Raw genomic sequence first — 15019 nt, 5'->3', positions numbered from 1 at the left:
TTGTGTGAAAGCAAAGCTGTGCCCATGAGCGGTGAGTGGATTTTCCATGGCAGGGTGACCCGGAAAGATGGCGCACACCCGCACACCTCTTTTGTTGATATTGAACAACGTTTCCTCAGCCCATTCCCATCCTGGAAGTGGTTGTAGTTTTACTACCGTGAAGCGCAGGAGTAAATTGACTAGGGTTTGTAGAGGCATAGTACACACTCCACATTGGTGGGGGCGGGGTTTTAAGGACAGGGGTTTCTCCGTGAGGATTAGTACATGCAAAGGCACTTTTGTTAAGCATTAACTTGTTCATAACTGTGCACATTTACGCATGTGTAACTGTTCAAACCGAAACTGTTGTAGACATTCAGTAATGCACCTGTAATGCTTTTAAAATTCCCGAACGAAAAAACTAAGGGTATAGAATAACTAGCAGCAATTAACCCTTACTGAAAACGAGAAGGCAGAAGCAAGCAGCAGGGAAAGTGATCGCTTTCACTTTCGCGATCGCTTCAAAAACAAAGAAGCCCGCGAGTGGTGCGCGTGCGCCACAGCGAGCCATATAGTTTCAATTATCGCACCCGTGTCTGGGCACGATAATTGAAACCATATGGCAGGAATGCGCGTAATAGACACCAATAGGCCATGGGCGGAGCAATGCACCCGCCTTTGCATATTGTGTGCTATCTTTAAAACAAACACGCAGGCAAAGGCCAATAGCAGGCCACAAAAGTAAAATAACACGCACGAGCGTGTACAATTCCAGGGTCCGTTTCGGAACCGCGGACAAAAGGACTCTTGCTGCGCGGGCAGGGCTGCACAATGCATCGCTAGGCGCGAGACCTAAAAAATTAATTCTACCTGGGACAGAGAAGGAATGAAGTCATGTTTGCCCTGTAAAAAGACCTGTGGAGTAATCTACCTCACCTCTCCTTTGAATATTTGATTTTAGTAGCCACTCTAGGAGCAAAGAGAACTGGCACATTCTACTCGCCAAGAAGAGGTTACTCAGGACCTATCCTAGGGTAAGGCACTGTTGATTTACTCCCCTTAAACTAGTGAGGAGGAAGTGGATCCCAGGAACAGAGTGTGTTGTGCTGCCTTGGAGAAAATCGGTAGGCTCAGTAGCAAGGGACACTGCTGTTGTTCCTGAAAAAAGTACTTTAAATATAAATACCATTCAAATTTGTTTTACGAATATCCCTGGATCACTATATTAGGTTAGCTTCATTTTTAGGTAGGGCTTCGATCCACCTGTTATATCCTCTTCTATGGCATCTGGCCCATCCACCGATTGCTATTAGTTGTTCTCTGTGGCATTCAGAAATGCTGGCTTGTTATTGGTGTATTTCTGTAAAAGCCCCTCTTTTGTGTGTTTAACTCTCTTTCCAGCAATTTCACCCAGAGAACATTCTGTTTGGCCGTCACACAGTACAGCGTGTGATAGCCCCTCCTCCCTCCTCCTGTACAGGCATTGCAGCCCTATACACAGCTTGGTTCCCTCCCACGTCGCTGTTTCTAGCTGCACAGCTCTTCCACTCTTTGTAAGTGATCCTCGTTATTTCGGTTGGATTTTTACATTTGTGTTGAGGGAAGGTCACCAGCACTAGATAGAACACTGCAGAGTAAAATGCTGATTTAAAGGCGGAAAACTGTAAATAACATCGCCTTTTTATGACCGGGCAAAGGGCGGGCCCTCTGTGGCCCTCCGAGGCCTGAAGAGACTGGACTGGGCCAGGTACTTTTGTAGCTGTGTTTCGTACAACAATTATAACTCATAGCTGTTTATTTTTACATGTTCTGGTTGTCTATTTGAGGGGGTTATTCATCCTACTATATTTGTGGGTTTAGCGGGCTTGCCTTGGGTGCAGTTCCTCTCTTCTCCAGCCTGATTGTTATGACTGACGTGGGCAAACTACCTGCCCTGATGACTAAGGGCAAAGACGAGAGCCATTTGCACACCACAGGCCCTATGGATAGCTATCTTATTAAAAAAGTAAGTCAGATTAACATTGATAGGAGGGCCTCCTTGGGCAAGGTGAGTCCCATTAGACTTTTTGAAGACATAACCCCTCCCTTACTGGCTCCGACTACCATGACTAGTAATACCTCTTGTGGAGCAAATAAGAGTACTATGATTACCGCTCAGGTGCATAACGCTAGGCATTCCAGTGCTACTTCACAGCTCCCATTGCCACCTGCCAAAACGGCTAGAAAATACACAAAGGTAAAGCGCAGACAAAGGGGGAAGTATGCACAACAAAGTTCAGCAACCCTTAAACAAAAAGTTTGCTCCCTAATACAGTCTCCCTTGGATAAAAACCCCGCTTCAGGGCATTTGGATGCAGTTCCATTTTTAACGTTTCAATCAAATAATTCTCCTTTATTCCTTACTTCACCTCGTAAACCTGCTGTTGAAGATCTTACAGGGTCAGGCGTGGTTAATTGTTCTGTAACTAATTCCCCCTTAAACACGCCGATCAATGCCTCTGCATCTCTGCTGAGCTTTTGCTCTAGCAGTGTTGATGAAGGCTCTCCAAATTTGCTCAGCTTTTCTCCTGCCTCACCCCCTATATTAACTAATGGGGAATCTAAAGGGACTAATTGTGAGAATGGCTCTGAAGATTCAACTTTAAAATGGCTATCTGAGAACCTAAAGAAAATTATCACCCCAATTTTGATGGATACGATGGCCCAATTGTCTGTTCTTAAGCTGCCTCCACAGACCAATTATGGTTGCACGACTGCGACCGACACTTTGGCCAAAATCGACCAAGTGATGAAACCCCTAATACAGCCCCTTCTGGATAATATTTCATTATTAAACACTCGCTTGGATTCTATAGAGAAAAAGCTGGCAGATAATACTCTTGCTCTTTCGGGCTGCGTGTCAGGTTTAAAAAACATTAGTTCTTTTTATACACCCGCTAAAGCCTTGACAAACACTATCTCTGGACCTCCAAGCCATCCTACTATTTTACCATCTACTCAGAAGGGATACTTGCCATCTTATCCCCCTATAACACCCACACTAACGAATAACATTGCACACAGTAAGACATCTGATAATTCAAAAGTCAATCCAAGTTTAGACTCAAAATCAGTTCCATCACAAAGGCTTGATAATCCAGCCATTAAAGACTTTGGGATTGGAAGTGACCTTAACAAAGACCGGCAACATCGCGCAATAGTGGACCTTCCTCCTGAAGCTGCCCCGTACGTAATCATTTTAGCCGGCGTTCCCGAGCTCCCTATTGGGACTAGGGAAGATTATCAAGGTCTTCGGAACAAAGTTGTTTACTGGTTTCGTAAAAACAGATCCTTGCCTGCTTATATTAATGGGGAAATATTGCATGTGAGTCGTTGTGAATGGGTGGGGGTGCGTCCCAAAGACAAAAAAGGGGACGTAATTATTGTGAATTTTAAAGATCATAGGGCAGTTAGGCACATTGGGGACTGGTATGTCCATAGTAGTAGTGATGCTATTTCCACACATTACTTGAATTATTTTTATCCATATGTGCCAACTCGATCCCCTACGAACCAGGCGGATAGATGGCAGACAGTCACTAGGTCTGCTCGCATACATCATGGTCATAGCCAGACTCCTTTTGTACAACCTTGTGGTCCATTCAATCACCATCATTACTTCAGACACCCTTACTCCTTGCATAGAGGCCCGAATAATTATACAGGGGACGGGAATGACATTGCCCCGTCCATTTATAATCTGCCTACTCAAAACCATTTTGATGTTTTTTCAGGTTTGGAATTTGTGGACTGACATAGGAAAATTGTATGTGACAATCTTTCCACTAGGCTAGGGCCTAAACTCGATAATGTCCCGTTGATCCCCAAAGTTCAGGCCCCCTTACCTCTCACTGAGGACGCTACCCCTGTACAAATTACCCAGACTTTGATCAATGACAACATAAGTGAGGTTAGCTGTAGTAACACTCACAAGGCTCTCTTCTTACTCAAATCAAATGTTGAGGGACCTATTGGTGCCTCTACTTGTACTCGACCTGAGGAAACAAAGGTATCTTCCTCCCAAAGTAATCAAGGTACTAAAGTAATCAGGAAAGCCTGTACATTCTTATTCTGGAATGTGGCCGGTTTAAGGGAGAAAATCAACAATCCATCATGGGGCTCCATTATTGAGGGCCATGATATCCTGGCTTTCCAGGAAACCTGGTCCTTGGACCCGGTAAATATTAATGGATACAGAAGTTTTTTCACCCCGGCTGTGGGGAGCACCCATGGAAGAGCTAAGGGTGGTCTACTAACCTTAGTTTCCAATCAGCTTAAATACGAGGTTATCCGGTTTTCTTCTAAATCTAGTTTTTATCATTTAATAATTTTAAGGAATAGCAAGGGACTAAATGTCGCTGTAATTAATTTTTATAATAACATACCAAGGAAAGAAATCCCAAGCGTTCTATCCACGCTGAGGGATGATATACATTATGAAATAGACAAAACCGATAGAGAAGTTATGTTTGTTTGGGGGGGGGGATTTTAACTGTAAACTCTGCACTAAAGGCAAACAGGGTTTATGCGGTTTAACTATCGAACAGGAAACAAATTCAACTCATTTTGAACATTCTTTGATTGGGGATTTACTAAATGACATATTGTTTATGTATGACTTAGGTTTTGTAAATGAAATTGCTCAAATGCCCTCTATCTTTGTGCCAACTTTTGTTGGTAGAGGAGCACTGTCTATTATTGATTTTATTATTGCCTCTAATAGTTGTCGCCATAATATTATTAAGTTCAATATTATAGACCAGCCAGTGAGTGACCATCTGCCTCAGATTATGGAAATTGAAAATCTTTTTTTGGACCAACAAACGGATGCGCTTCCGCTTCATGTAGTTTCGGACGTGGTCCTTGGTAGACAAAACGGGTATAGCCTAAAATGGAAAAAGGTGGTCCCGGAAAGGTTTTTAGATAAATTACTGGGTATCTGCTCTACCAGTTTTGCCACATACTTGGACGATAATTCTAGTCCTGATTCTATAATTGAACATTTTAACTTAATAGCTTTCACTATTAAGGAAGATCTATGGGTTGTGGCAAATGATAGGGCAAAGGGTAAAAGGAGCTGGTTTGACAACGCTTGCACCAGCTCCTTAACCTCCCTGAAAAGAGCTATCCACCAAGTACCACGTAATACTACTGAAATAAGAATCTGCAGGAAAGCATATAATGAAGCCCTAACAAACAGGAAAATGGTTATAAAAAAGGAGGCCCTGGAAGCGCTATGCGAAGCGTCACAACAGAAGGATGCATCTGCCTTCTGGAAGGCTGTTAATACCCCTCTTCTTTATGACAACACCAGGGCGTGTATAGAAAATGCCATCACTGAGGAGGATTGGGTTATGCATTTTTCTTGTCTTTATACACCGCATGACAATCTTCATATTACGGATATTTCTCCCGGGGTCCATACAGCGGACAAGGTAGTTAAACTGGTTGTAAATCTGGAGGAAGTCAACTTGGCTTTGAATGCAACGAAGGGTGGTAAGGCTGCAGGGCCTGATGGTATCCCTGCTGACCTGTTTAAAGATAATGTTGAGCTCTGGGGCCCCATGCTTGTGCAATTATTTAATGCAGCTCTGGCTAGGGGCCTAAATCCGTCCTGGTTCACCTCCGTGATTGTACCTATCTATAAGAAGGGCGACAGGCAATCCTGCGCCTGCTACAGACCAATTTCTTTATTAGATTCGTCCGTCAAGATTCTTGGGAGAATCATTTTGGTCAGACTGCAAACCTGGGCAGAAGAAAACAAAATAATGAGCGATTTACAATATGGTTTCCAAAAGGGTATTGGAACTCAAGAACAGTGCCTAAACTTAATGATTATACAATCAAAATACCTGAGGATTATGGGGGAGCGCCTCTATCTCACATTCGTCGACCTTTCATCGGCGTTTGACTGCGTCTCCCATGTTAAATTATGGACCATTTTAAGAGAGATAGGTGTGGAAGATTCCATTGTTTGTTTTTTGAAGGATCTTTATTCAGGTGCCTCAGCTTCGGTCCGCTACGGCCGTGAGGGTCAATGCACAAGGTCATTTCAGGTTGGCCGGGGCGTTCGCCAGGGCTGCGTCCTGGCACCCTTTTTATTCTTGTTGTATATTAATGGCCTTGAGCGTGATCGCGGGGACATACCTAGGGTTGGGGGGAGGTTTATCCCCGCACTCCTGTATGCGGATGACGTGGTTTTAATGGCCCGCACTCCCGTGGCTTTACAGAATTTGATAGAATCTTTTGAGTGCTTTATGTCTAGTCTAGACTTAAAAGTTAATTGCACTAAAACTTTTTCAATGAACTGTGGCACTAAATCTGGCAATCATGCAAAAAGAATGTTTTTAAATAACGTTCCATTGGAATCTACCTCTATCTTCCCATACCTTGGCGTACTGTTCCATGAAACTGGGGCGTGGTCTCACGCGGTAAAGGCAAGAACTCTCTTGTTTCAAAAAACTACAATGGCCCTAATGAATTTTATTAAAAAACTGGGAAAGAAACCAATTAAGGAAATTTTAACTATTTATAAAGCTACATGTACCTCGGTTGCTATGTATGGCTCGGGCCTCTGGGGCCACACTAACATTGATCTACTTCAGAAAGCTGAGAATAGGTTTCTGAGACATGTTTTGAGAGTCCCCCAAAGTGTCGCGACCTATATTTGTCATTCTGAACTTGGCCTAAACTATATATCTGATTTGATCAGAATTCAACCTATTCTTCTGTGGCACAGGGTTTGGACAACTGATGAGTGCTCCCTGAATCGAGCCATCCTTCAGGATGTTATAAAACTGGAAAACGTGGATCGTTTAGATTGGCTAAACTACATCAAATCATTTTTTGCCAAAATTGGTCGCCAACACCATTTTGCAGATCCATCCTCAATGGAAGGTTTATCCAGGAATCTTTTGTCTAAGTTATCCCTGGATTACCTTATAGAAAATAGAAGCCAAGAGGAATTGAAGAAAAAATCCGTGTCTCTGCATTTTTCCCTTCTAACGAGCAGTAGCCTGCAGCCTTACTTAACTTTGCCGATGTCTAATTATGAACGCTTTATCTTGACTCGTTTTAGATTGTCTATTGTTTTTAGATTATTGTCTTTTCCAGTTATGAATTCTTGGCCACCGAGCCTACCATTATGTCCGTGTGATGACTTTTCATCCCAGTCAGATATTCACATTCTGTTTTTCTGCACCTTTTATACCTTACCACGTAAGACATATATTCTTCCACTCCTCAAAGAATGGAAAATTAACAAATGTTGCTTGGCTTTCTCAGAGTTTCAGAGAATGGACACTGTTCTTACTGTTACCGCAGTTTTAACTTATTTAAAAAACGTTTTTAAACTTAGGAAATCACTGAGTCTAGATGTATTTTAAGTTTACCTTTCTCCCTTTTATATTTTCTTGTGTCTGTATTTAAATTGTAATTTAATGCTGTAACTTTCATGTTTTTTTTTCTTTAAAACCGAATAAAGTATTCTTGACTTGACTTGACTATGACCTATGTTTATTATATGGTCTTTGGTGCCGCCATGGAGGGGGAGCAGGCAGGCTAAAGTAATACAATTTCCTCTGAATCTCTTGGTTTGATGAGATATGTCGTCAGCTGGTTGTGTTCTCGTATTTAGTTTAATTTTAAGAGAAAGGGCAGGCATTGGCATAACTCCCGAACACACAAAGTGAAAGTCATAGAGAAATACTGTGCATATGTCGTTTGACAAATCCTTGGTATATTGGTTATAAACTTGGTCTTTGAGTCTGCGTGCTTCCTCTTTGCAGCCGCTGGCTTCTCTGAATTTATCCCCGAGGGGCTATTTCTATTTTCTGAGACTGGTTTGTGCTCACTTTAGAGCTGCGTGCGATTTTTATGACGCTGTTGTTCCTTTTCCGTGACATGATGATAAAGTGATATAAAGCAGAGTAATGTATATCTATGCACCCAGCTCGATTGGAAAAAAATTATTTAGTTCCACATTTAAACAGCTCTTGTGCCCACTTCAGACAACCAAACGGTGCGTATGAAATAATACATGGGAGGAACAGGCAGCAGCTTCAAATTACTAGAGACAGTTGAAGTGACATTGTGCAGCATTTGAAGCCCGATGATATCTCGGCTGAGCTCTGTCCTTAGCCCCTCAGTAGCCTCGTTGTTGGCACTGAAGGGTGTAGGGCTGGGCACGTGGTGGAAACTACTTGAAGCAAACAGGGTTCGCAGAGCACATATATGACTAGGGTAACCAGATGACTTCAGGTACCCACTGGCCACCACTTTTTCCATTCCTGGTCTTTTTTTTACATTCCTTTGTTATCAGATGTTGCGGTCTAATTGGCTCAAATAAAATGAACCAAAACTACAACTCCCATAATGCACTGGTATGTAGGTTACCCTACTCATAACTTAAAAGATGAATGTGTCATATTCAGCATATGACCTTTGATGCGTATTATGTTCCAGCAATCTGGCAATTCCGCTCTTTTACACTTTGTTTTTTTACCCTCATGATTTCAGTTCTCACGAATCCGATGTGATGAGTCGGAAAGACCAATTTTTGATTGGCCATGCCTGCAGGGGGCTATAATAGCTGAGGAGCTAGTGGGTGTCTCCTGCGCTTAAGGCTTTTTTAGATGATGGTTGATCCCAGCATCAACGGTCAAGGTTCTCCAATGCTATTGACGTAATTGCAGGGCTGGCTAATGGCAACACAAGCTGTTGAGGAAGACATCTGGCTCAGAGGCAACAGTTTGATGATACCTCAGGTTCTGGCAAAAAGAAATGGTGGTTCAGGCATGGGTGGGACACTAGAGCATCAACTAGACCTAGACAAGGCAAGCGGGTAAAGCGGAGAGTGCCTGAGAAAGGAAACAAAGTTGTTTCTATTTTTTGGCAGACTGTGGATCCAGCAGAGAATCCTTGAGTAGTATACACAAAAAGAGGCAGTAGGCCATTGGGGATGGTGCATACAGAGTTTTGGTTCATTCTCAAATTATAAATATCTTGCAAGGTCCCCGAATATGAAAATCATGTTTTCAACAGTTTGTGTGATATTAGTGAACCTTGAGAAGATTACAGCTGCTCACAGTATCCTGTATAGGATCCTGACGAGTAACGGTCCTAATTTTCAAGATAAAGAAATGAATAGCTGTATGAGGCTATTAGGAAAAAGACGCACAGATCATGCAATACTGACCCCAGGCAAATGGTGCAAGCAAGGCCATCTCTCAAGGTGCGCAACCCAAAACTCATTCATGCACTGAAACGTGCACTCAAAGCCTGCCTTTTTTTATTTCTTTTAAATAGTTTTGTTGTGGATCAGTTTGAGTTTGTGTCTAAACAGTGTTGGAATGGTTTAAGCTTGTACGGAATTATTGCCATGAGGGTTTTCGGTAAAGTTTGAGGTGGATGTTGTATATTCCAGGTTTTCTAGCTAACAGAACTCCTAAATTTCTCTTAAAGGAAAGACTATGATATGAGGGAGGCGAAATGGATGTTAAAGAATCACATTTAAGGTTAAAATATATGCGCGGAAGTACCCCCTGCCAAATATAAGGATATTTCAAGTCACAGAAGGATTCTGTGACCAAATAGAGGAACAAGGTCGAATGGAGAGTTCATTTATGAGGTCATGGAACTTTTTGGTGAATTGCAATATCCTTATAATGTATGACAGGGGATACTTTATTGCTTATAATTCACAGTGACACACGCACCCTTCTCGTATACCACTTAAATCCTTGCTGTGTTGCTCTTTAACCTGGAGTGCTTCAAAAAGGGAGGCTCCCTGTCGGACGTACATAAGCACTAGCTTCCGGTTTGTGAAACCTTTTCCCCAGATAAAAAGGAAAGCAACTGAAGACAACAGGAAGCGCTATATGCAGATCCAATTATATCAATGACGGTGCAACATAAAATGCTGCATTTTCCTGTTAGCGGAAATTGCAAGGAAATGTTGCTTCTACTTTGCACTTTTGTTGATAATGGACGGGAATGGCCGTTCTTCCTGTCCTCCTTTGATGGAATTTGTGGTTTCAAAGGTTGAAGGCGGGTCATTAAACTCAGAATAAGAACAGAGATGCTGATTGGTAAATCGGGCACAGCAAAGGATCAAGCATTAATGCCAAAGACAACATAATTGTATTTTTGAGATAAAAAATGTATGTGCTCTCTAAAATAATGTTTTTGAGTTATGATGCATTGTTACACTGCTTCCGTCTTTTAATATTCAGAGTTTTCCCTATAAAATCGTTGCATAACTTGTGCATGAAAAATGGCTTCGCGTTCACTGCTTTGTTTTGGACGTGCGTCTTTGTCCTTTAAATGACAAATTATATTAATGTTGCCTGTTGCCAACCTGCTTCATCACACAAAGAGCCTTTGTTGTTTGCTCAAAATATGTCTGTATAGTTGGCCCAATTATCTCCCCTCTTCTGGCTCATGGAAAGCATGCAGGAAGTAAGCCATTACTCTGTTTGATGGGAAAAAGTCAGCAGATCTCAATGCATGCCTTCCCAGTACTGTACTTCTGGCGATATGCTTGATTTCACCGTTCAGTTTACAGCTTCTCAATAAAAGACCGGATTTCAGTGTCAAGGTGGTGGTCAAACATTTGTTCTTTTATCTGCATTTGGATATCCCTTCATCAAGTTTGTTGCAATGAGTTTGTTGTGATCGACACAAAATTTTCTGAAAAAAATCTTGTGGTTTTTTTCAGTACCTGTTTGTAGCGCGTTTGTCATTGTCGCATGTTTTACTGATTAATCAAAATATATTTTCTTATTTGCAGTTTTTTTCCAGAAAGAAACCTCCAAAGGGTTACTATGTTCATGGAGATGTTGGTAAGTGACATGGTATTGGCATTTGTGAAATGTTTTGTGTTAAGCCAAAAAAAGATTTCCTTGTTTTATTTCAGTTCAAAAGCCACCCAGCCTTACCTTGAAACTAAACACTGACTGTGCAAGCGTGCCTCTCTTCTGCTCAATACTAGACAGTCCACATTTTACATTTTTCTAGAAAGGGGTTACTGAAATGCAGCATGCTGGAACTGAGCGTCGTCTTTTCTAAGGAAAATCTGCTGTCAGAAGTGCATGGAGATAGATGTTCGTTGACAAGAAAAACACTGTGGTGGTAACAATTAAAAGGGTTGTGCTTGGTTATTGAAAACTTTGCTAAATTATTTGCATTTGTATAGCACTAACCATCATTGTTCTAGCATTGCAGTGCATTTTGTATCTTGGCCCCCTTTCATGCAGCTCTGGTAAGGCCATCAGTCTCACTTGAGGTCCACCCGTTGTGGTAGTGAACAGTTGAGCGGTAGAATGTAGAGTTACTGTATAATGTGAGGGTGCTGTATTGTAGTAGTCCTGTAGTAGCGCAAGCTTCTGGAACCTTCAATCACATACAAAGTCTAGGCACTCGAACTGAGGTAGATGTGATTTATTAAATTCCCACACTTGGAATAGTGCTGCTTCATGGTGTTAAAAAAAGTCTCTAGATAGTGAAGGTAGGCCACAAACTACTGCTACAACTGATTATATCTATGGTGAATTTCTGCAGCCACAACTTTTATTAAATTATTTCACTTAGAAAAAGTATGCAGGCAAAGTAGGAGTAACCATTTATGAAAGGTTTGCTGCCAGAGAGATCATTTGCACACCTGTGGAGATACGGCAGTATCAGTTAGCCTGGCCCGATCCTCATAGTCTTGTCGCTTTACTGCTTTTGTGACAGGAGAGTGCTAGACTGCATGAGTTAAACAGTTGAGCAGCATGTCAAAATCAGATAGATTCTCTCGGTGCGGTGAGAGCCTGTAATTCCCTGTGGTGATGTTGTTAACCATGCTGAACAAGAATGCGAGGTACGTCTACACCCTCTTTTTCTCATCTCTGCTGCTAACAACTTGGTGTGATGATGTGAAGTAGAATCTGAATCATTTATAAAGTGTTTTAATTTGACAAAAGGGTCATTTTCATTTGCTAAGATCTTCTAAACATTTCTGTCTGAACTGCTTTTTACTCAAGGTTCTAGGAGTATGACTGAACTGCTGTTATGCAAAATAATTTCTAAGGACGGAAGCCATTTTGTGAGTGCTTTGTGATTGATAACATTGATATATTTGTGTGTGGGGGTAAATAATAGAATTTTAGTTGAAGCATTACACCTAACTTAAAGATCATGGAAAGGACCCCCCCAAAAATAATTCAGATTTAAAATTACACACAAGTACAATAAAAAATATTTCTTAGAAATCCACCAAAACCCACATTGGTGCACAGATCAATATTATCTAGAACAAAATGTGTTTTACTGCTTGATCCCTATCTTAACCTAAAAGGAGTGAGGTAACATTCTGTTGTACAGGCTAAGTGAACTGAAAATTACAATTATATTTATTTTACTAAAGATACAGTACACTGAATTCTGATCTGAAGGTTGGTTTGGCATTTACCAAACCTGCTTAGTTAACCTGGTTCCTTTTTCATGTAAGAGAAAGAGAGTAAAGGTGCATTAATCCCAGGAATCCTCCAACTGTCCTCTTCTGGGTTGGCACCTCTATCCTGCTCCAAATCCTAATGGTGACTCACTTGCCTGTAAGAGAAAGAAATGCAAGACATTAGTTCCAGATATCCTTCAACTGGTACTCGAACCTTCTCTGTCCTCACCCATTTGGTACTTTGGATTTTTTCTGTCTTGCTTCTTCCATTCCTTAGAGCCCAGTCAATTTTACCTTATTGGACATGTCTCTCAGTGTTTTCCCTTGTCCATTCTTTTGTTCCACCTTTTATTTATTTTTATTTTACTGTCCTGATTGTGGCTTTCTCTTGTACATATTGCGGGCTTCTTCTGTGTCTAGACTGTTACTGCTAGTTCGGGGGATACTCTTCTTGTTGTTGCTCTTGTTACCTGGAAGTTTTTGCAGTTGACCTTTACACCTAGCCTTCTGTAGCAGAATTGTGGTTGGCTCGTTTCTGGCTGCGATGATGCCGCTGCCATCAGCTTTCGCAGTGTGGAACCACCCATACTTTGATGTTCCTGAGATGCAGCACACCTATTCATCTCCAACCCAGCAGAGAATAGGGAGAGTGTAATTGGTGTTCTCATTTCCCCTCAACGAGTCAATTGATTGTTTTGTCATATTTTTAGAATTCTGCCAACCATGCCAAAATGCATGATGTAGCCACAATCACAAAAGTAACTAATTAATTCCTTCTCCGGGTTTAGCACTGCATTGACAATTGTTAGAAATTGGGTTGTTGGTTGAGGGGCGGGTGACCCTTTCTGGAGCAAAAGGCACAATCCTTCTCAGGCTGAACCACAAACATCACTAAAATAACTTGTGCTTAACATAGTGTTGCTTGGCAGAAAAGCAGTCAAGCTCAACTTGGTGACAATTTGTAAAGTATTTATGCTGCACATAAACAGTTATAAAGTTAGGAGACAACACAAATTCCCAAACCAATCTAGAGAAATGGAGTCAAATTTAATAAATGAAATTAGACCAAAACAATAACATCCAATCGGTAAAACCAGAGATATGCAGTTTAAAAGATGGAGAGAGGATGTGGCCAAACTGCTTAGGCGGTCAATCTCAAATCTGGGGACCCGGGTTCGAGTCTCGGCAATGACGCTCAACATCCTGTGATTCTGGGCAAATCACATAGTCTCCCTGTGCCTAAAAAAAAAAAAAAATCTGTCTTTGTGTAACACAACTGGTGCTCGTGTAAAGCACTCTGATGCCTGATACCTTTGGGTCAACTTTGCGCTATATAAACCTCTGAAAAATAGATAAAATATAGCGCACAAAAGCACAAAGCGCCACTCGCAGTTATCTTGTTGTGCTAGACCGGGGGTAAGTCACAAATTCAGGCTAACCGCGATGGAGCAGGGGGACTGGCCACAGGGACCAGATTAGTCCTGCTGAAAAAGTAAGCTTCTCAAAGTCCCACGTGAAGAGTCCACTGTGGAGAAGGCCGCCGAAAGCAGGGCGAGTGTTGTGGATGGTCATCGCTGTAGCACGAAGATACCGTCTGGCGTTGCGGACGGTCTTTGCTGGAGCTTTGCGTTGCCGGTCACCGCAGGCTGTCAATGCTGTAGCTCGTGGTGCTGAACTTGTGTTGCTGGTGGTCGTTGTAGCACGAAGAGTCTGGTCCATCTGAGTTTCATGTCATTGCGGTCATTGCGGGTGGCAGGATTTTGGTGCAAATGGGCCTCAGTTCGCAGTTGCAAAGAGCCTAAAACTTCACAATTCCTCCTTTTCTTCACAGGAGGAGCTCAACTGATGCTAGCCAAAGGCCTAGAACCTCAACGACATCTCTTGAGGATCAACAGCGCACTCCAGCAGAGGTCAGCAGGGCACAGGCAGGTCCAGTTGCATGTCCAGTGCAGCAGGTCAGGTGGGAAGTTGCTGTAAGGCTTCTGGAGCTCGTTACATCCCTGCAGCTCTGAACAGGTGGTCACTCGGCTGACCCTTGGAGTCACTTCAGGTAGCCTGGGATGAAGGGAGCAAATCCATTCTTCAGTCTCAGATGGCAGGGTAGGCCTCAAGCTGCACGGCAGTCTGCTGGCAGCAGGGCTGTCCTTCTTCTGTACTATCCACAAATCCAGGAGTGTACTGAAGAGTTGGTCTGAGGGTCCTACGTTTATTCCTGGTGCCAGCTTTGAAGTGATAGAAACTTCTTGAGATTATCCCCTCTCCGCCAGGTGGCTCTGGAATTCCCTGCCCTGATCTCAGGATGTCTGGATTCACAAAAGGCTAGTGGAAAGTTCTTTGTGTGTGCTGAGGCAGCAGCTTTGAAATGCAAGTGGGGCTGTGCACAAATCTGCCCCTCCCATCCTGCCAATACCCAGTCCCCCTTTGTGACACTGTCTGGGAGAAATACACAAAGGCCAGCTGTCACTCACACCTTGTCATGTTGTGGAAATGTGCTTTTCATTGAGCACACCGGTGCAGGGGTCACCCTTCTCTGTCCACGGGTCCTTAGACCAACAAAATAGAGAT

The 15019-nt window shown here is 42.4% G+C and overlaps 1 protein-coding gene across 1 annotated transcript in view; it reads left to right on the top strand.

Moving 5' to 3' along the window:
* Positions 1-15019, top strand: part of AFG1L (AFG1 like ATPase) — a 504970-nt gene that overhangs the window by 76641 nt on the left and 413310 nt on the right. The window contains exon 3 of the mRNA XM_085611205.1: positions 10808-10859. Within this exon, the coding sequence (XP_085467331.1) occupies positions 10808-10859 (52 nt within the window). The remainder of the gene's footprint in view (positions 1-10807; positions 10860-15019) is intronic.

The sequence above is a fragment of the Triturus cristatus genome, chromosome 6 (assembly GCF_964204655.1).
Source record: "Triturus cristatus chromosome 6, aTriCri1.1, whole genome shotgun sequence".
NCBI classification, from domain to species: Eukaryota; Metazoa; Chordata; class Amphibia; order Caudata; family Salamandridae; genus Triturus; species Triturus cristatus.
Note: the sequence above shows the minus strand (reverse complement) of the source record. Positions and strands in the feature narration are given on the sequence as shown.